The 24610-nt window shown below is 42.6% G+C and overlaps 1 protein-coding gene across 2 annotated transcripts; it reads left to right on the forward strand.

Moving 5' to 3' along the window:
• Positions 1-1887: 1887 nt before the first annotated feature.
• On the forward strand, positions 1888-22611 carry LOC110502643 (eukaryotic translation initiation factor 4E). 2 transcript variants are annotated; one of them, XM_021580852.3, is made up of 7 exons: positions 1888-3056; positions 5167-5267; positions 14921-15016; positions 15572-15635; positions 20003-20116; positions 20493-20632; positions 21390-22611. In XM_021580852.3, the coding sequence occupies exons 1-7, from the start codon at positions 3039-3041 to the stop codon at positions 21502-21504; spliced, it is 648 nt and encodes a 215-aa protein (XP_021436527.1). In that variant the 5' UTR covers positions 1888-3038; the 3' UTR covers positions 21505-22611. The 2 variants fall into 2 exon arrangements, with proteins under 2 accessions (XP_021436527.1, XP_021436526.1); XM_021580851.3 differs by having other exon boundaries at positions 2135-3071.
• Positions 22612-24610: the final 1999 nt, after the last annotated feature.

Consider the following 24610-nt stretch of genomic DNA (forward strand, 5'->3'; position numbering starts at 1 on the left):
CACAGAAAAATACAAATAGTAAAGCAGGTGAAGTGAATCACATGTCGAGGTTTCTAAATGATCCAACATTTCAGGTAGGCTATAGTCTATTTGTCATTTCAGCCACAAATGGTGGGCAAAATGTTGTGGTGCTGAAGGACAACTCCTCCATTCATCCAGCTATAAAAATTGTCTCACTGACGAGACACATACTATAACACGTGCAGTTTGTTTGGAATTTGTAATTCCTCAGTTTGCCTTTTTTTCTGGAGCTTTGATAAGAAAGCCCAGGCTTATAGACTAACACATGGCTACTTACAGTACAACGCTATCATCCACTTACAGTACAACATTATCATCCTCATCCCCCAAAAAAAGAAAGTAACTGAACTGAATGATTACTGACCTGTAGCACTCACTTCTGTTATCATAAAGTGCTACAAGAGGCTAGTCAAAGACCATATCATCTCCTCCCTCCACGACACACTCGATCCTCACAAATATGTCTACCGCCCTGACAGATCCACGGACGACACAATCGCCATTGCACTGCACATTGCCCTTACACACCTGGACAAAAATAATGCATATGTGAGGATGCTGTTCATCTACTACAGCTCAGCCTTCAATACCATAGTGCCCTATAAGCTCATTACAAAGCTCACGGTCCTGGGTCTGAACTCCTCCCTATGCAACTCGTCCTGGACTTCCTGACGGGCTGCCCCCAGGAGGTGACGGTAGGCAACACTAATTCTCAACACGGGCCCACAAGGGTGCGTCCTCAGTCTCCTCCTGTATTCCATGTACCCACGACTGCGTGGCCTCACACCGATCAAATGAAATCAAATGTATTTATGAAGCCTTTTTACATCAGCAGATGTCACATAGTGCTATACAGTTCCAACTCCATCATCAAGTTCGCTGACGGCATGACAATAGTAGGCCTAATTACCAACAACAACGAGATAGCCTACAAGGAGGAGGTAGGCACAATTGCGGTGTGGTGCCAGGTAAACAACCTCTCCCTCAACGTTAGCAAAACAAAAGAGCTGATTGTGGACTTCAGGAGGAACCAGGCTGGACCACCCCCATCCTCATCAACGGGGCCGCCGTGGAGACGGTCTCAGAGAAGCTGAAATGGCCTAACCACATGGACACCATAGTGAAGAAGGCACGACAGCGATTCTTCAACCTCAGGATGCTGAAAAAATTTGGCCTATCCCTACGGGCCCTCACAGTGTCCTACAGGAGCACCATCGAGAGCATACTGTCCAGGTGTTTCACAGCCTGGTCCGGCAAATCCACCGCCGCGGACCGCAAGGATCTTCAGAGGGTTATACATGCAGCTAAACACACCATTGGGTGCACACTGCCTGCCCTACAGGACACATACAACACCAGGTGTCGAAGGAAGGCCAAGAAGATAATCGGGGACCCCAGCCACCCAAGCAATGCCATTTTCTTCCTGCTTCAATCCCTCAGACATGGGTAGTACAGGGGCATCATTGCAAAAACTGAAAGACTGGCCAATTAGTTCTACCCTAAGACCATCAGGCTGCTGAATAGTCACCACTAGAACTACATTATCTCTCCTGCTGCCCAAAGACAATCCCTTCTTGCCCAGTATCAAACCTTAGATCAAACACAAACTCAGACGGCTGATTCAGATGTAGCTGGCTTTAGATACTTACAATAGTCTATCCACTCAGAAATCATGAAATTCAAGATTATGAATCAACAACATGCATCACTGTTGCAGTTGTTAATATGTATATTATTACAATTTAACTACAATTTGTATTGTTTTTTTTGTACTTCACTTGGTCCCCACATCCTCTCAATGGTCATGCTGCTCCCCCTATGGGCCATTTGTGCACCTCCATATGGGACTCCCGATGACGGCCAGTTGTGATACAGCCCTGGATCGTACCTGGGTCTACAGTGACGCCTCTAGTATTAGACCGCTGCGCCACTCGGGAGTTCCAACAAAACAACTTTTGTTACATCATGATCACGAGATAAATAAGTTGTAATCGCGACATAATTAGGGATTTATTGTATTTTATTAATGTCTTCTCTGGACTTCCGCAGTTGCTCCGCGTATCTGCCCTCTCATTGGCTAGAGTGATCCCACCTGATCTTGCCCCCCTCCCGAGAGCGGCCCGCTCCCGACAGTGAGGTATAATCAGAGATATTTTTAAGGAGATAGAAAACTTAATTGGATTCTTATTAACAACCATTGTGGACGTTGCTCATGCTACGGCAACAGACCGCGCGGTGCATTCTGGGCTATTTTGGGACAAAGGCGAGCTCTCCTCTAAGGAGTGAATTGGGCGCTAGCTCAAAAATCCAACATTAGCATGAATTTCGTCAACAAGACGAACAACAATATAATTATTTTCCAAGATGTGAGATAATTAACTTGCTATCTGTAACATTGTACAGCTTTGGAATCGTGACATTATCTACTTTCGAGGAAAATAGGCACGTTTCAAGACTCATACCCTGACTTTGAGAAGGAATTGCCTGCGATTAGTTTATCAACCGCGTGAAGCAGTTTGACGACGTGAACACGATTGGTCGACAGTTTGCTGCGTTATACGTTTTTCCACTCTTGTCCATCGGGATTCCCATCTCCTTTCTCTAAAATATCTGGTATAATTAAGCCTGCCAACTGCCTTCCATTTTTTAAGACATTAATTTTAATTGTTAGTTAGAGCCGCCACTTGAATATCAATCTGGTCAATATAATAGATAATCTTTCTTCAGACACAACCTATAGCAATACTCCTGATATACGTGTAGGCCTACTCGAAATGTCAGGAATTTTCTTTTGTGAACAGAAGTCAACACATTTCCTTGTCACACAGTGACATATTTACCTATCAGTCTGTAATGGAGATTGAAAGATTTGTTTTAATTGGCCATAAATAGTGATACAAGTCCTGCGCGCGGAAAGTATACCCTCAGATATAGTGGGCTTACTCGGTTTCCGTAGATTTTTTTAGTGGTTCGTGACGCACTAACGCGGAACGGACAGGTTAATTTTGACAGGCAAGATGGCGACTTCGGAGCCGGTAAGCGAGATTGAGGTATATGGACATTTCGTGGTACCACACGACACATAAGACAAAAAATAAACCAATCATGTTTTTATATCAAGTTTAATCTTATGACAGTTAAATATACCCGGTTTCAATTGAATATTTGGCTTCGGAAGCTGAAACCTCGGGTGTCTGGTTCCAACATGCTTAGCAATGGATGCTAACGTTAGCGATGGATTTAGGGGGTGGCATTGGTCATAAGGAGGGACTGGACATCGGTGGTTCACATTTGGATCTTTAATTCAATATAATTTGATATATCATACCACCTATAATTTTAAATTTGTCCTTTCAAATATATTAATCGTATTTGAACGGTTTTATTTACACTAATCAAACTGGTGACATCTGGACACGTGTGTCCGCGCTGCCTGTGCTAGCTAAGTTTTACATTAAGTTGCTAACTAGTTGCTATGGGGCTACCTAGACCATTTTGAATCGGAAGGATTTTTCCAAATGTAAATACCTGTTCTGGGGCCAATCGTAATGAATTTGCAACGGATCTATCATTAACTATTCGAATATCTGTAGCTAACTAGTTGGCTAATTATTAGCTTCCTTTCTAGGCTAGGTAGCTAACGTTAGCTAAATGGTGTTCCTAATTTGAATTAGCTAATGTTACCTAGCTAGCTATGTAAACTAACTAACGTTAGCTATACGACATACTCTGACATTAATTAATTAGGTAGCTAGATGCCAACATTAGTGTTTGAAAGGGGTTTAGCCAGATAACATTAGTGAGTGAGCCTCCCAGTCAATTGAAGTCCACTACAAGACCAAACGAATGTGGACACTTGTTCATCGAACATCTCTTTCCAAAATCATGGGCATTAATATGAAGTCCCCCACCTTGCTGCCATAAGTCTCTTCTCCCACCCTCCTTTGCTGCTACAAGTCTTGCCTCTTCTAGGAAGACTTTCCACTAGATGTTTGAAAATGTCTGCCAAGACTTTCTTCCATTCAGCCACAAGAGCATTGGTGAGATCGGGCACTGATGTTGGACTATTAGGCCTGGCTCCCAGTCGGCGTTCCAATTCATCCCAAAGGTGTTAGACAGTGTTGAGATCAGGGCTCTGTGCAGGCCAGTCAAGTTCTTCAACACCAATCTCAACAAAACATTTCTGTATTTACCTGCACAGGGGCATTGTGATGCTGAAACGGGAAAGGGCCTTCCCCAAACTGTTGCCACAAAGTTGGAAGCACAGAATCGTTTACAATGTCATTGAACGCTGTAGCGTTAAGATTTCCCATCACTGGAACTACAGGGCCTAGCCTGAACGATGAAAAAAACAACCCCAGACCATTATTCCTCTCCCACCAAATTTTACAGTTGGCACTATGAATTTGGACAGGTAGCATTATCCTTGCATCTGCCAAACCCAGATTAGTCCGTCGGACTGCCAGATGGTGACGCGTAATTCATCACTCCAGAGAACACATTTCCACTGTTCCAGAGTACAATGGCGGCGGAGCTTTACACCACTCCAGCCGATACATGACATTGCGCATGATGATCTTATGCCTCCATCACACCTACAGCGTCATTGTGCATTGCAGGACATACAGTTGAACAGGGTGGAAATTTAACAAACTGAATTGTTGGAAAGATGGCATCCTATGACGGTGCCACATTGAAAGTCACTGAGCTCTTCAGTAAGGCCATTGAGCAGTCTATCTACCCAATGTCTCCTCACTCAAATTAGGGCAGTGTGTCAGTCGGAGCTTGTTCTTGATCTTTCAATAGTGAAAGTCTAGATCTTCACCACTCCTACAGAGATGTTGGTAGATATTCAGTAGGCATGTTGAGTCATTGTTTGCATCATTCAGTAGTAGAAATGGCAGAAATTCTAGGTTTGGCTTGAAACAAAATTGTATATTCTAGTCAGACATGGATGGTATAACTGCACATTTAGTATTGATCTAGTATCAGAAGTAGTTAGTATACATGATTATCCTTGATTTTGTTATGATTGTAAATGTTTAGAACTATTGGCAGGATGGGTCTAAGGATATTATTTTTGTCAGGTTTCCTGCGAACAGCTTATATTGTATTGATTAATGTTTTTGGTGTCATCCCATCCAGAATGCACCTGAAACAGAAGAGCCCCAACCTGAAGTTATCCTCACTGCACCACCTGTGGTTGCTGGTTCTCAGCAGTACATCAAACACCCCTTGCAAAATAAGTATGGACACCACTGTGTTTGTGTGTGTGTGTGTGTGTGTGTGTGTGTGGTGTGTGTGTGCGCGCATGTGCTTCTGTCTGTATTAGAGGTCGACCGATTATGATTTTTCAACGCCGATACCGATTATTGGAGGACCAAAAAAGCCGATACCGATTAATCAGCCAATTTTTTTATTTGTATTATTTATTTGTAATAATGACAATTACAACAATACTGAATGAACACTTATTTTAACTTAATATAATACATCAATAAAATCAATTTAGCCTCAAATAAATAATGAAACGTGTTCAATTTGGTTTAAATAATGCAAAAACAGGCCTCCCGGGTGGCGCAGTGGTTAAGGGCGCTGTATTGCAGCGCCAGCTGTGCCATCAGAGCTCTGGGTTCGCGCTCAGGCTCTGTCGTAACCGGCCGCGACCGGGAGGTCCGTGGGGCGACGCACAATTGGCCTAGCGTCGTCCGGGTTAGGGAGGGATTGGTCGGTGGGGATCTCCTTGTCTCATCGCGCACCAGCGACTCCTGTGGCGGGCCGGGCGCAGTGCGCGCTAGCCAAGGTTGCCAGGGGCACGGTGTAGCCTCCGACACATTGGTGCGGCTGGCTTCCGGGTTCGATGCGCGCTGTGTTAAGAAGCAGTACGGCTAGTTGGGTTGTGTATCGGAGGACGCATGACATTCAGCCTTCGTCTCTCCCGAGCCCGTACGGGAGTTGTAGCAATGAGACAAGATAGTTGGACAATTGGATACCACGAAATTGGGGAGAAAAAGGGGTAAAAATTCAATTTAAAAAAATTATGCAAAAACAAAGTGTTGGAGAAGAAAGTAAAAGTGCAACACGTGCTAAAGTTTAAGTTCCTTGCTTGTTCCTTGCTCACATGAGAACATATGAAAGCTGGTGGTTCCTTTTAACATATTCCCAGGTAAGAAGTTTTAGGTTGTAGTTATTATAGGAATTATTATTAAGAAGTTTTAGGTTGTAGTTATTATAGGAATTATAGGACTATTTCTCTCTATACCATTTGTATTTCATTAACCTTTGACTATTGGATGTACTTATAGGCACTTTAGTATTGCCAGTGTAACAGTATAGCTTCCGTCCCTCTCCTCGCGCCTTCCTGGGCTCGAACCAGAAACACAACGACAACAGCCACCCTCGAAGCAGCGTTACCCATGCAGAGCAAGGGAAACAACCACCCCAAGGCTCCGAGCGAGTGAGGTTTGAAACGCTATTAGCATGCGCTAACTAGCTAGCCATTTCACTTCGGTTACACCAGCCTCATCTCGGGAGTTGAAAGGCTTGAAGTCATAAACAGCGCAATGCTTGACGCACAATGAAGACCTGCAAAACGCCCCAAAGTGCTGTTTGAATGAATGTTTACGCGCCTGCTTCTGCCTACCTCCGCTCAGTCAGATACTTAGATACTTGTATGCTTGTATGCTCAGTCAGATTATATGCAACGCAGGACACGCTAGATAATATCTAGTAACATCATCAACCAGGTGTAGTTAACTAGTGATTATGATTGATTGTTTTTTATAAGATAAGTTTAACTAGCTAGCAACTTACCTTGGCTTACTGCATTCGCGTAACAGGATCCATGTGGAGTGCGACGAGAAAGAGGCAGGTCGTTATTGCGTTGGACTAGTTAACTGTAAGGTTGCAAGATTAGATCCCCCGAGCTGACAAGGTGAAAATCTGTCGTTCTGCCCCTGAACAAGACAGTTAACCCACCGTTCCTAGGCCGTCATTGAAAATAAGAATGTGTTCTTAACTGACTTGCCTAGTTAAATAAAGATTAAATAAAGGTGTAAGAAAGAGAAAAAAATCTGCAAAATCGGTGTCCAGAAATACAGATTTCCGATTGTTATGAAAACTTGAAATCGGCCCTAATTAATCGTCCATTCCGATTAATCGGTCAACCTCTAGTCTGTATGTCTCTGTTTAGGCATTACAATTAGTGCCTTTTCCAGGGAGACAAATTCTTGTGGTAATCAGCACATGCAACAATCAGTGACAAAGGTAGCCCGAAACATAAGCGTATTACTTTGCAGAATAACAAGTTTATATAGCATCACAGATAGAACTAGAAGAGATAGAATGTGTCCTAATTGAATCTACTCTGTTAGTGATTGCCATATTATTCACCATAGGTTAATACACAGAGAAACTGCATAGTCTGCCACTGTATCCCGTGACACACTACAGCAAGTAGCTGAGACTTTCTCTCTGACCCAGGTGGTGTACAGTAGCTGTGTTAAGCATACATGACTTACAAGTAATTCGGAAAGTATTCAGAACCTTTAGCCTTTTCCACATTTTGTTACCTTACAGCCTTATTTCAAAATTGATTAAATAAATGTTTTTCCTCATCAACCTACACACAATACCCCATACTGACCAAACGACAACACATTTTTAGAAATTGATCATCCTTGAGATGTTTCTACAACTTGATTGGAGTCTGCCTGTGGTAAATTCAATTATTTGGACATGATTTTGGAAAAGCACACATCTGTCTATATAAGGTCCCACAGTCGATAGTGCCTGTCAGAGCAAAAACTCCGAGACTCTTCCTAGAGCTGGTTGCCCGGCCAAACTGAGCAAGCGAGAGAGAAGGGCCTTGGTTGGGGAGGTAACCAAGAACCCGATGGTCCCTCTGACAGAGCTCCAGAGTTCCTCTGGGGAGATGGGAGAACCTTCCAGAAGGACATCCATCACTGCAGCACACCATCAATCAGGCCTTTATGTTAGAGTGGCCAGACGGAAGCCACTCTTCGGTAAAAGGCACATGACACCCCGCTTGGAGTTTGCCAAAAGGCACCTAAAGGACTCTCAGACCATGAGAAACAAGATTCTCTGGTCTGATGAAACCAAGATGGAACTCTTTGGCCTGAATGACAAGCGTCACATCTGGAGGAAACCTGGCCTACCTACGGTGAAGCATGGTGATGGCATGATCATGCTGTGGGGATGTTTTTCAGCGGCAGGGACTGGGAGTCTAGTCAGGATGGAGGGAAAGATGAACACAGGAAAGTATAGAGAGATCCTTGATGAAAACCTGCTCCACAGCGCTCAGGACCTCAGACTGGGGAGAAGGTTCACCTTCCAACAGGACAATGACCCTAAGCACACAGCCTATTTGATATTTCATTTTTATATATATATATTTATTTGCAAACATTTATAAAAATCTGTTTTTGATTTGTCATTATGCGGAATTGAGTGTATATTGATGATGATGATGATGATGATGATACTTTTTTTAAATGTGGAAAAGGTCAAGGGGTCTGAATACTTAACGAATGCACTCTAAGTGGGTCCTGTAGATGTTTCAGCTTGAAGCAGTGCTTGTTTGGTACAATAGTTCTACATTTTTGATAACTGGCTGCTGATTACAACACACTTGCTGCTCATAGTTGACGCCAGGGTTGTGTTTATTCATTAGGCATTGGCACCAAACAAGGAAAAGGACAGCTGGGCTTGTCAAATTAAGTTTTGATTTCAGTTAAAAAACATCTTAACACACGTTATTGTGTGCCCAAATGAACACAACCCAGTTGGGATACTAGGGTCACGCTCACTAGGCCAATAAAACGCTTTGGTGCTTCCCAAAATGTTTTTTCCATATTTCCCTTTACATTCCCTTTACATTCTCACAGCTGAAGAACAAAGCTTATCATACTTGCACTCTACAGATGTGACATTGTGATACCACCACTTTTGTCTCTTCTAGCACATCCCATCCAGTGGCTGTCTATTCAATAGGGCCCTAGGCCATAGACTACTGTAGGCAGTACAGCAGGCTGGGTAGAACTGCTGACATAGAGCACAGCCTCAGGATAGACACTCTCTAGACCTTTCCGTCTGTTCTGTCCCTGCCTCTCAGGTGGAAGCTGTTCCTCCATAGCCACTGATTCTGGACTAGTATGATGCTTTAAAACTCCATGGTTCGTTCTGGTCTTTTGCCCTGTTTGAAAATGTGATCTTAGTCCAGTGGATTTCAGATTCTATTGGTTTTGGTGTTACTTTACAGCTCTCTGAATGTTACTTTGGGGTGTCTGCACCAGAGAAAAAACAAGGCCAAACACTGCCTTGTGAAATCTCTTTCTCCTGTTTATTATGTTTTTCAGGGTGATACCAGGGATAGGAAGTCTGGAGTCACTCAACACACACACACTGTATGACTACAGTAGGAATTACCTAGTGGAGGTAATTCCTAATAGTCCATAAGTCCACAGACTTTACCTCAAGTGACACATTAGTGTTTGTTTACGCGTCTGTCTGTGACCTCACCCTGGTTCACCAGACGAGTCATGGCACACATCGTCTTGTTTCTCAACATTATTGATGATTTGAGAAAGTCGCTAAAAAAGCTTGCGCTCTGTTCTCTTTCTAGTATTCTTTTCAGTGTTTAACTTATTGGATATGACCCCAGCCTATTTGTCAGAAGCCTTTATTACACTATGCCAGCCATGATTGGGAAAGGGGGATACCTAGTCAGTTGTCCAACAATGTATTGTGCTGAAATGTGTGTTCTACATTTAACCCAACCCCTCTGAATCAGAGAGGTGCGGCAAGCTGCCTTAATCGACGTCCACGTCTTCGGGGAACAGTTGGTTAACTGCCTTGCTCAGGGGCAGAATGACATATTTTTAAGCTTTTGTGGTTTTACTATGACCATTTTCTCTTTTTACTAGCTACACCAAGCTATCTTTTCTTTTCACTGAGTGCCACTGTCGGAGATCCCTAGTGATTAGTGGGTTATCGGACTAGCCTACCACGCTAATCATTTTCTGACAGCTAAAAACATAGCATTCCAGCTATGGCGAGAAAAGCATCACCCACCCTAAACGAGGAGATGACTCTGCTCCTGTGGAAACAAGATATCGGCCAAAGACACTGTGCTCCGCATGCCTTGGGCTGCAACATGCCCAAAAAGTGTTAGCCTCCCCTGGCTCCTGTGCACATTGTGCCCCCTTCACCGTGAAGAGCTTCTGTCACAGGCTAGCACACCAAGCTAGCCTGAGTCAACAGGACCCTAACATGGGGTCTGGCATCCCCGATGGCTCATCAGAGGCCATGGATATCCCCACAGGGTATCCAGAAGCGACTGCTAGCTGGCTGGGGCGACCAGCTCGAAGACATTGCCCCGCTTTTGGAGGACTCCAGCAACAACCTCGCGACCTCCCTGCCAGGCTTCCTGATTTGGAGACAACATAGTGTTTTCCGACAGTTTCCTTTTGGAATCATCTGACGGAAACAGACTCCATCTCCTCAGGCCACCAAACCTCCTGCTGGGGAATCCGAAACTGAACACGCAGGCAGGGCACCATCCCCACCAGCTCTCGGTGTGGACCTGCAGGATGTGTGTGAACTCTCAGATAAACCGGTGATTTCCTGGTCTAATGCAGTAGCGAAAACCACCACATCCCGCTACGAGGGTAAGAGGATACCCAAAGCCAAACGGGCAATTAGTACCAGTCTTCCCAGAATGTCTGGAAGAGGTTACCTGTGACTGGAGTACATCTTTCTCCGCCGAGAACCCTGTCCAAGGTGTGTCGGTGTTAGCCTGTGTTGGCATGGAAGGGATTGGGCATGCCTTTTCGGTCCCACAGTCGAGATGATGCAGAAACGGTGCACAGAGAAAATGAGGAAGGGTGAAGACCTCCAGCTCTGTCTGCCCAGGAAGACACAGCCCTGTGCCTCGCCACACCCAGGTCGACCCCACTTAACCTTTTAAGATCCCCTGGAAGGTACATGCACGCTGACACGGTCAGAGACAATCTCTTTTCTAGGTTTAACCCTGTATAAGAACATTCCAGAATTGCATAGTACTGTTTCGCAGAGGGAACCTGGTCCCCTTCAAAACATGCCTGAGGCTGTTAGATTTGATGGCATCGGCTTTAGTAGTCATCCCATTAGGATGCTTGAATATGAGAGGGTTTCAATGCTGGATCTCTTCTCTAGGTCTGAGCTCATTACGTTATAACCATCACTGTGTACAAATTCTATAGATTGCATGGTAGCACTGCATTCCTGGAGACACCCAATGTTTTTGTCACAGGGTGCCAAGATGTGCACTGTTTTATCCAGAGAAGTAGTCACGACGGACGCGCCTCTCTCAGGTTGGGGTGCAACCCACAAGGGCAGAACGGTCAGAGGGGTGTGGGGACCCCATTGATGTTCTGCTCACACAAACTGCACGGAACTCCTCCACAAGTGGCCACGGGTCATCCTGGAAGCATTCCCCCCACTGGCCCTGATTTCGCCCACCTTTAGCCAAAGTGCAGGAGAAGGGTCTCTCTCTCTCATACTAATAGCACCACATTGGACAGAGAAACACTGGCTAGTGGAAATCACTCAACTACTATGGCCCTTCCCTCTGCGTCAGCAGTGCTCCCCCAGGCGCGCCGGGAGATTTCCTCAACCAGAATGGTTGGCACTCTGGGCATGGCCCGTGAACGATTCAACTTGAACACTGCTGGGCTTCCCCAAAATGTCATTTAAACTATTCAGAGTAGAGGTCGACCGATTTATGATTTTTCAGTGCCGATGCCGATTTATTGGAGAACCCAAAAAAAAAGCCGATACCGATTAATCGGCAATTAAAATAAAAAATATATTTAAAAAATGTAATAATGACAATTAAAACAATACTGAATGAACACTTATTTTAACTTAATATCATACATCAATAAAATCAATTTAACTCGGCCAGTCAGTTACTCGCCAATGAAATTGCAGGGCGCCAAATACAAATCAACAGAAATCTTCTCATAAATCAAATTTCTCAAACGTACAAGTATTAGGCACAATTTTAAAGATACAATTCTCATTAATCCAGCCACTGTCTGATATCAAAAATGCTTTACAGCGAAAGCTCCACAAACAATTGTTAGGTCACCACCAACTCACAGAAAAACCCAGCCATTTTTCCGGCCAAAGAGAGGAGTCACAAAAAGCACAAATAGAGAGAGAACTAACCTTTGATCTTCATCAGATGACGCTCAAAGGACTTCATGTTACACAATACATGTATGTTTAGTTTGGTAAAGTTCATATTTATATCTAAAAATCTTATTTTACATTGGCGTGTTACGTTCAGTAGTTCCAAAACATGAAGTGATATTGCAGAGAGCCACATGAATTCACAGAAATACTCATTATAAATGTTGATGAAAATTCAAGTGTTATGCATGAAACTTTAGATAAACTTCTCCTTAATGCAACCGCTGTGTCAGATTTCAAAAAAACTTTACGGATAAAGCATAATCTGAGAGCGGCGCTCAGAGCCCAAACCAGCCAGAGAAATATCCGCCATGTTGGGGAGTCAACATTATTCATAAATAGCATTATAAATATTCACTTACCGTTGATGATCTTCATCAAAATGCACTCCCAGGAATCGCAGTTCCACAATAAATGCTTGTTTTGTTCGATAATGTCCATTATTTATGTACATTTATGTCCAATGGCTTCTTTTGTTAGGGTGTTTCCAAAAGCGCGATCTGGTCCAGTTGGACTAAAAGTTCAAAAAGTTATATTACAGGTCGAATAAACTTGTCAAACTAATTATAGAATCAATCTTTAGGATGTTTTTATCATAAAAGTTCAATAATGTTCCAACCGGAGAATTCCATTGTCTGTAGAAAAGCAATGGAACGAGAGCTATCTTTCATGTGAAAGCTCGTGACTGAGAACGAGGCTGCAGGCAGACCCCTTAGTCAAACAGCTCCCATCCGGCCCCCCTTCACATGAGAAGCCTGAAACAACGTTCTGAAGACGGTTGACATCTAGGGGAAGCCTTAGGTAGTGCAAAGTAACCCATATCCCACTGTGTATTCGATAGGGGTGAGTTCAAAAACTACAAACCTCAGATTTCTCACTTCCTGTTTGGATTTTTTCTCAGCATTTACCTGCCATATGAGTTCTGTTATACTCACAGACATCATTCAAACAGTTTTAGAAACTTCAGATTGTCTTCTATCCAATACTAATAATACTATGCATATATTAGCATCTGGGACTGAGTAGGAGGCAGTTCACTCTGGGCACGCTATTCATCCAAAAGTGAAAATGCTGCCCCCTATCCCAAAAGTTAAGAACAAGTTCTTATTTACAATGACGGCCTAGGAACGGTGGTTTAACTGCCTTCAGGGGCAAAACGACAGATTTTTACCTTGTCAGCTCGGGGATTCAATCTAGCAACCTTTCGGTTACTGGCCCAAAGCTCTAACCACTAGGCTACCGGCCGCCCCTGAAAGTACGCAGGTACTTTCCCGAAACGGATGACAGAAACAACTGGATTCGTTATCCTTTTCATGTTCTGCCTCCAGTCCACTTACCGATATCTGAACAAGAGAGGCTCATCGAAATTGCAACAAGCGATTCTGTGAAAATATAATTTAATCAGAAGCCACTGCCAGATTTCTGGATTGGGCTGCAGTCAGAATATCCTGCCTTGGCAAATTGTGCTGTTAAGACACTGATGCCCTTTGCAACCACATACCTATGTGAGAGTAGATTCTTGGCCCTCACTAGCATGAAAACTAAATACAGGCACAGACTGTGTGGAAAATTATTTAAGACTGAGACTCTCCAATACAACCCAACATTGCTGAGTTATGTGCATCCTTTAAAGCACACCCTTCTAATTAACCTGTGGTGAGTTATTCACCATGTTTTATGAATAAATAAGGTTTTGTATATAAGATGGCTAAATAAAGAGCAAAATTATTGATTATTATTATATTATTATTATTTGTGCCCTGGTCCTATAAGAGCTCTTTGTCACTTCCCACGAGCCGGGTTGTGACAAAAACTCACACTCATTCGTATGTTTAATAAATGTATTGTGTACAGTGTGTCCGTGGCAGGCTTACAATGATGGCAAAAAACAACATTTGAGAGTGCGCTGACCCTGATGCAGCTGGATGTTGAATGTTTGAAGGGGTACGGGACTATAAAAAGTTTGGGGACCACTGCACTAGACGAATGGCTACGTCCAGTTAACTTTTAATTTCTAAAAACTGAATTGCTGAATTTCTAAAAACCTGTTTTTGCTTTGTTATTATGGTGTATTATGTGTAGATTGATAAGACAAATATATATTTTAATCAATTTTAGAACAAGGTTGCAACGTAACAATGTAGAAAAAGTAAAGGGGTATGAATACTTTCTGAATGCACTGTATAAATGTCTGAGCTATGTGTATGCATAAACTCTAATATGCGTTTTTAATGAATCAATCTTAGAAAGCTGTCCATTTCGTTGTTAGGCTTTGAAACAACATCTACAACGCCATATTTTCCACTAAGTTTCAAACAGTTGTTGAACTATTTTCTTCAAATTGCTCAATCATGGTGAGGTTGAGTTTTTGAATGCAGTTGCATTGTCAGAGTGGTTAGAGGGACAATTGAGCACTGAGTACTAGCCCATTAGCTACCTGATGGTCATTAACGAGTTAGGTACTACCAACGCATGTCCAGAGTGCATAAGAGGAGATCACGGTTACTCAACATTCACATGGAGTTTTACTGCAATCAGGTCTCTGTCATGACTGCTGATTCATGACAGTAAACGTCCAACCTGTTCTGTCTGTGGGTACTGGGGAGCACGATAGGAAATCTCTGACTGAGTCTTCTCTCCTCAGATGGGCCCTGTGGTATTTCAAAAATGACAAGAGCAAAAGCTGGACAGAGAACCTTCGTCTCATCGCAAAGTTTGACACAGTGGAAGACTTCTGGGCGTGAGTACTCGTCCTCTTTCTCTTCTCCTTATCCTCTTTCTCCTCTCCACGCTATGACGTAACCATGACAATCAGAGTGCGTTGTACAGAATTGATACAAGTGTCTATGTGGAGTAAAGGACTGGCAGTTCTATGCATTGCATTGCTATCTGTGCCTCATTTATTATTATTCTATATATTTAACCTTTATTTAACTAGGCAAGTCAGTTAAGAACTTTTTTTAATATATTATTTTTAACAATGACGGCCTACCCCGGCCAAATCCTAACCCGGACGTCCCTGGGCCAATTGTGCGCCGCCCTGTGGGACTCCCAATCATGGCCGGTTGTGTTACAGCATGGAATCGAACCGGGCTCTGTAGTGACGCCTCTAGCACTGAGATGCAGTGCCTTAAACCGGCGCGCCACTCAGGAGCCCAAATGAGTCATTAGTTGTCTCCAAATAGAAATGATGGAGAATAACATGGAACAGGACATTGATATTTATAATCGTGGGGTCTAATATTGTTGCATATGGGCCTTTTGTTTAAGTGTGCCTCTTGGTTTTGTGTTGTAGATTATATAACCACATACAGCAGCCCAGCAAGTTGGGCTTTGGCTGTGACTACTGCTTATTTAAGGTAAGTTCACTTCTGAAACAAACCGTATCCCTTCAGAGGACTTGTCACTGTTCTGTTAAATGAAAACATCAGGGCCCGTATGCATAAACCATCTCAGAGTAGGAGTGATGATCTAGGATCAGGTTTCTCCTGTCCATTTAAATCTTATTATGATCTGATAGGCAAAACTGATCCTGGATCGGCACTTCTACTTTAAGACACTATGAATAAGGGCCCAGGATCAGGGTTTCCATTAAGAAAATGTGGTGCCGGACAATATGTCCGGGAAGATTTTAATTTACAGGCCATTTTGAGAAATGTACTGGACCCATATGCATTGGGTGCATAACCCATTAGGGCGTCTACCCATGGTGATCAGAATGACAGAAATCACATTTAGATTATGGTAATGCATCTTAACAGAAAATGCAACTCATGTAATGAAGCAGCCAACAAAATTTTATTTTCAAACATTTCCCAAAATACAATTTGGCAAAACAGCCCACCTGGGAAAACACCATTGTAAACAACGCACCTGATAGTGGATCCATTTGTGACAGAGACGGAAAACTGGGGGGGGGGATCTAAAGATGCAACAACTAAGATGTGTTGCTAATGTGACTAGGATTGTGCCTTTGGCTTCTGGACAATGAAAGAAAGTTGCTATGAAAACCAGAAGAACAGGAGAGAAATGGCATAGTGGTGGGTCTAATAGGGAAAAAATGGAAATACATTTGCCAAAATTATTTAATTTCTCCTGTCTATACAGAATTATTTAAAAAATCATTCCACATACTTCACCAGAAAGCAGAACTTAGCCACAGAGGAATCAAGGATCATTAGCTTCTTGTAAAAAAAAATTTGCTATGGATTCTTTCAAATCACAAGCTCGTAGGCCTATGCCTATTTGGGAAGCCCGCCATTTGGGCAGTGCGTGTGGCAATAGGCCTAGTTGCTTATTGAGCTGGGCTGTCAGTGAAAAGCATCTAAAATACAGTGCCTTGCGAAAGTAGCCCCCTTGAACTTTGCGACCTTTTGCCACATTTCAGGCTTCAAACATAAAGATATAAAACTGTATGGGGGACACAATCATGAAGTGGAACGACATTTATTGGATATTTCAAACTTTTTTAACAAATCAAAAACTGAAAAATTGGGCGTGCAAAATTATTCAGCCCCCTTAAGTTAATACTTTGTAGCGCCACCTTTTGCTGCGATTACAGCTGTAAGTCGCTTGGGGTATGTCTCTATCAGTTTCGCACATCGAGAGACTGACATTTTTTCCCATTCCTCCTTGCAAAACAGCTCGATCTCAGTGAGGTTGGATGGAGAGCATTTGTGAACAGCAGTTTTCAGTTCTTTCTACAGATTCTCGATTGGATTCAGGTCTGGACTTTGACTTGGCCATTCTAACACCTGGATATGTTTATTTTTGAACCATTCCATTGTAGATTTTGCTTTATGTTTTGGATCATTGTCTTGTTGGAAGACAAATCTCCGTCCCAGTCTCAGGTCTTTTGGAGACTCCATCAGGTTTTCTTCCAGAATGGTCCTGTATTTGGCTCCATCCATCTTCCCATCAATTTTAACCATCTTCCCTGTCCCTGCTGAAGAAAAGCAGGCCCAAACCATGATGCTGCCACCACCATGTTTGACAGTGGGGATGATGTGTTCAGCTGTGTTGCTTTTACGCCAAACATAACGTTTTGCATTGTTGCCAAAAAGTTCAATTTTGGTTTCATCTGACCAGAGCACCTTCTTCCACATGTTTGGTGTGTCTCCCAGGTGGCTTGTGACAAACTTTAAACAACACTTTTTATGGATATCTTTAAGAAATGGCTTTCTTCTTGCCACTCTTCCATAAAGGCCAGATTTGTGCAATATACGACTGATTGTTGTCCTATGGACAGAGTCTCCCACCTCAGCTGTAGATCTCTGCAGTTCATCCAGAGTGATCATGGGCCTCTTGGCTGCATCTCTGATCAGTCTTCTCCTTGTATGAGCTGAAAGTTTAGAGGGACGGCCAGGTCTTGGTAGGTTTGCAGTGGTCTGATACTCCTTCCATTTCAATATTATCGCTTGCACAGTGCTCCTTGGGATGTTTAATGCTTGGGAAATCTTTTTGTATCCAAATCCGGCTTTAAACTTCTTCACAACAGTATCTCGGACCTGCCTGGTGTGTTCCTTGTTCTTCATGATGCTCTCTGCGCTTTTAACGGACCTCTGAGACTATCACAGTGCAGGTGCATTTATACGGAGACTTGATTACACACAGGTGGATTGTATTTATCATCAGTCATTTAGGTCAACATTGGATCATTCAGAGATCCTCACTGAACTTCTGGAGAGTTTGCTGCACTGAAAGTAAAGGGGCTGAATAATTTTGCACGCCCAATTTTTCAGTTTTTGATTTGTTAAAAAAGTTTGAAATATCCAATAAATGTCGTTCCACTTCATGATTGTGTGGTTGTTGTTGATTCTTCACAAAAAAATACAGTTTTATATCTTTATGTTTGAAGCCTGAAATGTGGCAAAAGGTCGCAAAGTTCAAGGGGGCCGAATACTTTCGCAAGGCACTGTATGTGTAAAGATAATGTGTCTTGAGTATAATTTAAACTGTTGAGACAAGAAGGGGAGGGGTGTGTGGCAAAGTCTCTCCAGAATGGCTCAGCTGTCTCCTGCCAATACTTGCATATTCATTGTGTGAATTGTTTGCACTTAGATGATTAAAAAAATTACCCATTTCATGTCACCAGTAGTAAATGTACTATTAATCCCCATTTTGGTTACATTTATTTTAATGCATGTATTTGTCATTTGCCGTTCTCATTCTCAGAGTGGAAACGTTATTTGCGGAGTTCACAACCGGCTACACTTGTGAGAAACAAGTTTTGGTTTATTTCATAACCATCAGTAATGCGTTTTTTTTTTTCATCGTCTTTTATTTGGAGTGCTCCATGTGAGCAATGAGCATGCCTGGTTTTTCTGTCCTGATAATGTTGAGGGAGTGTGTGTGCCTGAGCACGCATAGAAGTACCTGGCCATCCATTGCGAATGATAATACACAATGAACGAAAGTATAAACGCAACATGTAAAGTGTTGGTCTCATGTTACATGAGCTGAAATAAAAGATCCCAAAAATGTTCCATATGCACAAAAATCTTATTTCGCTCAAATTTGGTGCACGTAATGTATTTACATCACTGTAAGTGAGAATTTCCCCTTTGCCAAAATAATCCATGACAGGTGTGGCATATCAAGAAGCTGATTTAAACAGCATGATCATTACACACGTGCACCTTATGCTAGGGACATTAAAAGGCCACTCTTAAATGTGCAGTTTTGTCACAACACAATGCCACAGACGTCTCAAATTGAGACAACTGAAGAATTGCTGCTCAAACTGCCAGAAATCGTCTCAGGGACGCTCATCTGCTTGCTCGTTGTCCTCACCAGGGTCTTGACCTGACTGCAGTTTAGCGTCATAACAGACTTCAGTGGGCAAATGCTCACCTTCGGTGACCACTGGCATGCTGGAGAAGTGTGCTCTTTACCGATGAATCCCGGTTTCAATTGTACCGGGCATTTGGCAGACAGTGTGTATGGTGTCGTGTGGACGAGTGGTTTGCTGATGTCAACGTTGTGAACAGAGTGCCCCATGGTGGCGATGGGGTTATGGTATGGGCGGGCATAAGCTACGGATAGCAAACAATTGCATTTGATCGATGGCAATTTGAATGCACAGAGAAACTGTGACGGGATCCTGAGGCCCATTGTCGTGCCATTCAGCCGCCATCATCACCTCATGTTTCAGCATGATAATGCATGGCCCCATGTCGCAAGGGTCTGTACACAATTTCTGGTTGCTGAAAATGGCCGTTCTTCCATGGCCTGCATACTCCACCAGACATGTCACCGATTGAGCATGTTTGGGATGCTTGGATCGACGTGTACGACAGCGTGTTCCAGTTCCTGCCAATATCCAGCAACTTCGCACCGCCATTGACGAGTGGGACAACATTCCACAGGCCACAATCAACAGCCTGATCAGCTCTATGCAAAGGAGTTGAGTCGGACACGAGGCAAATGGTCACACCAGATACTGACTGGTTTTCTGAACCATGTCCCTACCTTTTTTAAAAGGATCTATGACCAACGGATGCTTATCTGTATTCCCAGTCATTTGAAATCCCTAGATTAGGGCCTAATGAATTTATTTCATTCAACTGATTTCCTTTTATGATGTCTAACTCTGATTTTGCGTATAGGCTACTTTAAGGCAAGGTAAGACATGTCTCAAAATTTGCCGGCTAATGGAAACCCTGCTCAGAATGTAGATTGGGGTCAAGTTACCTAACGTTCCCCTACTGCTCTCTGTGTGTTTCAGGATGGGGTGAAGCCAATGTGGGAGGATGACAAGAACAAGCTGGGTGGGAGGTGGCTGATGACCCTCAGCAAACAGCAGAGACAAATCGACCTCGACCGCTACTGGATGGAGACGGTCAGCATCATTATTCTTAAACCTGGGTCCTGTTCTTAGACACCAAATGAAAGAAAATGGGACTGAAACAAGGATGGACTACCTGAACTGAAAGCTCATTTTCATTGCTAAATGTTTCCCGTTGTGTGCCCTGACGAATACGGCTCTGAGTTTGGAATAGTTCATTAGGACACAAAAATATTTTTGGATGGTCCAGTCAGTCAATTTTCTTCCATATGGTACCTAATGAACACAACCCTGCTGTAACTGTCCATGACTATACTTCCAAAGTATTGTCAAATAATCTAATGTATGGAATGGATTGCTAGAGGGCAACTTAACACGTAAATAACATTTAATTAATTCCATAATATCATGTACTGTGTGTGTGTTGTAGCTGTTGTGTTTAATCGGCGAGTCATTTGACGAGGCCAGTGAAGATGTGTGTGGAGCGGTGGTCAACATCCGACCCAAGGGAGATAAAATATCCATCTGGACCGGAAACTGTCAGAACAAGGAAGCCATCGTGACAATAGGGTAGGTCATCTCTCTGGCCTTTTGTCAATTGGGCAAAAGTCTGTCCTTTCCTCCACTCCTCTGTGACTTGGAAACGGATAAATGTTCACTTTGTTAATAAGTGAAGAGGATTTTCTTCTTCGAATGCCTTTCTCCAGTAGAGGATGCTCAGGTGTATCAAAGAGTTTTGAAATCAGCCACACACCCTTTGAAACCACAGTTTTCTAGAAGGAGAAAAGCGTGCACACATTGATTAAAAACAATATGCTGCTTATTGTTTTATCAAAAAGCTAATCTCTTTTTACCACTTTACACATGTATTTTGGGATTGCACCCCTGTAAACGGAATTTGCTTAATTTCATACGCGCGCATTGGTTTCTACGTTTCCTCGCTTACCATTGACCTTTTTCAAAAGGAGGTGAGGAAAGAACGTGAGGAGTTGAGAACCCAATTGAGTCTCGTGCGCACACACACTTTTATCCACCAATTACACATTTCATTTGGCACATAAGCAAATTCTGTATATTATGTGAATTGAACAAGTTCAGATAATCATATATATATATATATGTATGTTATTCATGTGTGAAACTTTTCAGATGAAAAGGTTTTCTTTTAAGTTAACCCGGAAGTGCAAAAAGTGTGTAGTTGGCAGAAATGCCATCGGTTCTGAGACTAACAGTACTGCTCTGTTTCTAGTTGCCCACTAAGTAGAGACAATGCATGTAAGACTGTACTGAGAACCTATTCAATATTATCTCACTCATCTCTCTCCAGACAACAGTATAAAGAGCGCCTGAGTATCCCCATCAAGCTCCTGATTGGCTACCAGTCACATGACGACACGTCTAGCAAGAGTGGTTCCACCACCAAGAACATGTACTCAGTCTGATCAACACCTACCCCCAATCTCAGCTCAACTATCAACTCCCTGCATCACCAACCCATTAATACTTTTCAGTTGTCAACTGCTGTTAGTGTCCTTCCTTTTTACAGACGAGAGAATTGTTGAAACGTATATAAAATTAGAGACGCCTCCCTGACACCCGATGGACCGGCTGGCTAACCTCCGGGTCTTGTCGGGAAGAAGAGGAAAGAAAGAAAGGACAGCGTCAGCTGAAGCTGTTGGGATTTGAGCTAGAAGATCGTTAAATTAGTTAATTTTAGAATTGGAGTATATGTGACTAATAATACCAGTGGCTTTCCCCCTACTAACGTAACTGAGGAGAAGATCTGTCGTTTATGGCTTGATTAAAAGACAGACAACTTTCTTAGCTGTAAAACCTTTTCCTTTTCTCATGCAGAGTTTATGATCATTCCCTGTTATGAAAAGTGTTTCTCACCAACCACCCAGGATAGAAAAGTAGACGAGATTCATTCATTCAGCAGATTTTAAAGGGCAACCAGCGTTTTAACCTTCTTTAGTTGGAGGTGTTTGGCATGAGAAGGGATTGCAGATGCACCTGTTGCAGAAAAGACAACGGTACCTTAATTTGTTTTTGTGTAAAAGAATAGTAGCGGTAACAGAAGAACGGCCACATATAGTTTCAGCCATGCTGGGATTGTGGATCCTTTGCTTGTAGAACTATTTTGAACTTTTGTTTCCCTTACATGCATTTATGATATATGCATTGCAGTTGAACTACATAGTTGGAGGACAACCATGAAAAAGAAACTGAGTTCCTTACAATTTTTTTGTTTTTGAGGAGGTTAACGACATGGACTACTGCTTCATAATATAGAACATTTTTTACAGTGTATCATACTAAGTAAAGATGCCTGGACAAGTTTTAGGTCTGCTTCTTACCGTTTTCTTCCTAACAAACTGTAGAACATTTCGCACTACTCTGGGGCCTGTGCGAGTGGAGAAAAAAGGATATCTATCCATCGTGAAATGATTTAGCTTATAATGTATCTTTATTATCTGTAATTCCAGGATGTATATTACCTTCTTTCAAGTAAAGGTTAAGTGCTTTGCATTAAAACCAGAACCACACGGTCTCCTTTTCTGTGTCGTCTGTTTAGCATCACTTCCTATAGTGTCATGGGGGTGCGTTCAATATACAGATTATACATGATCAGAGCCATATACCACATACAGTGCATTTGAAAAGTATTTAGACCCCTTGACTTTTCCACATTTTATTAAGTTACAGCCTTATTCTAAAATGTATCAAATTTGTTGTTTTTTCTCAATCTACACACAATACACCATAATGACAAAAGTTAAGACAGGTTTTTAGAAAAAAATTCAAATGTATTCAAAGTAATATTTTTTTTTTTTACATAAGTATTCAGACGCTTTACTCAGTACTTTGTTGAAGTACCCCTGGGAGCAATTACAGATTTGAGTCTTGGGTATGATGCTACAAGCTTGGCACACCTGTATTTGGGGAGTTTTTCTCACTCTTCTCTGCAGATCCTTTCAAGCTCTCAGGTTGGATGGGGAGTGTCGCTGCACAGCTATTTTTCAGGTCTCCAGAGATGTTCGATCAGGTTTAAGTCCAGGTTCTGGCTGGGCCACTCTGACATTGAGAGATTTGTCCCGAAGCCACTCCTGCGTGCTTAGGGTCGTTGTCCTGTTGTAAGGTGAACCTTTGCCCCAGTCTGAGGTCCTGAGCGCGCATCAAGAATCTCTGTACTTCACTCTGTTCATCTTCCCTCAATCTTGAATAGTCTCCCAATCTCTGCCGCTGAAAAACATTCCCACAGCATTATTCTGCCACCCATGCTTCACCGTAGGGATGGTGTTAGGTTTCTTCTAGATGTGATGCTTGGCATTCAGGCCAAAGAGTTCAATCTTGGTTTCATAAGACCAGAGAATCTTGTTTGTCATGGTCAGAGTCCTTTAGGTGCCTTTTGGCAAACTCCAAGCGGGCTGTCATGCCTTTTACTGAGGAGTAACTTCTGTCTGGCCACTCTACCATAAAGGCCTGATTGGTGGAGTGCTGCAGAGATGGTTGTCCTCCTGGAAGGTTCTCCCATCTCCACAGAGGAACTCTAGAGCTCGGTCAGAGTGACCATCAGGTTTTTTGTCATCTCCCTGACCGAGACCATTCTCCCCCAATTGCTTAGTTTGGCCAGGTGGCCAGCTCTAGGAAGAGTGTTGGTGTTTCCAAACATCTTCCATTTAAGAATGGAGGCCACTGTTTTCTTTGTGACCAATGCTGCAGAAATGTTTTGCTACCCTTCCCCAGATCTGTGCCTCGACACAATCCTGTCTCGGAGCTCAACGGACAATTCCTTTGATCTCATGCCTTGGTTTTTGCTCTGATGTACTGTCAACTGTGGGACCTTATATAGACAGGTGTGTGCCTTTCCAAATCATGTCCAATCAATAGATTTTACCACAGGTGGAGTCCACTCAAGTTGTAGAAACATCTCAAGGATGATCAAAGGAAACAGGATGCACCTGAGCTCAATTTCGATTCTCATAGCATACTTATGTAAATAAGGTATTTATGTTTTTATTTTTAATGCATTTGCAAAAATGTATAAACTTGTTTTCACTTTGTCATTATGGGGTATTGTGTGTAGATGAGGAATACTATTTATTTAATACATTTTAGAATAAGGCTGTAATGTAACTGTGGAAAAAGTAAAGGGGTCTGAATACTTTCTGAATGCACTGATATGTGGTTTGAGCAGTTAGTTAGGTAACTTTGGTCAACTGAGTTCAACTCGGGATAACCGGTACCACGAAAGTGGCTCACCTTTTAGACGGGTACATTTTTATGGTAATGAATCCTTTAGAACTAACCCCGATTGATCCTGAATTAAGTGTCTGATTATTGGTTTAATCGGCTCCCCATTAGCTTTTGCTGAAAAAGCAGCTACACTTCTTGGGGTCCACACAAAAACATAAAACACAAGTAGCAAACACTAATACACTAATATACAAGAACAGTGACACAAATTGTAAATACAATAGACAAACAATACTACTAAATACTGTGTAGATTGTGTTTGTATGTCATGTCACAGTCCCTATTGTGCCA

The sequence above is a fragment of the Oncorhynchus mykiss genome, chromosome 23 (genome assembly GCF_057628025.1).
Source record: "Oncorhynchus mykiss isolate SJ-2025 chromosome 23, ASM5762802v1, whole genome shotgun sequence".
NCBI classification, from domain to species: domain Eukaryota; kingdom Metazoa; phylum Chordata; class Actinopteri; order Salmoniformes; family Salmonidae; genus Oncorhynchus; species Oncorhynchus mykiss.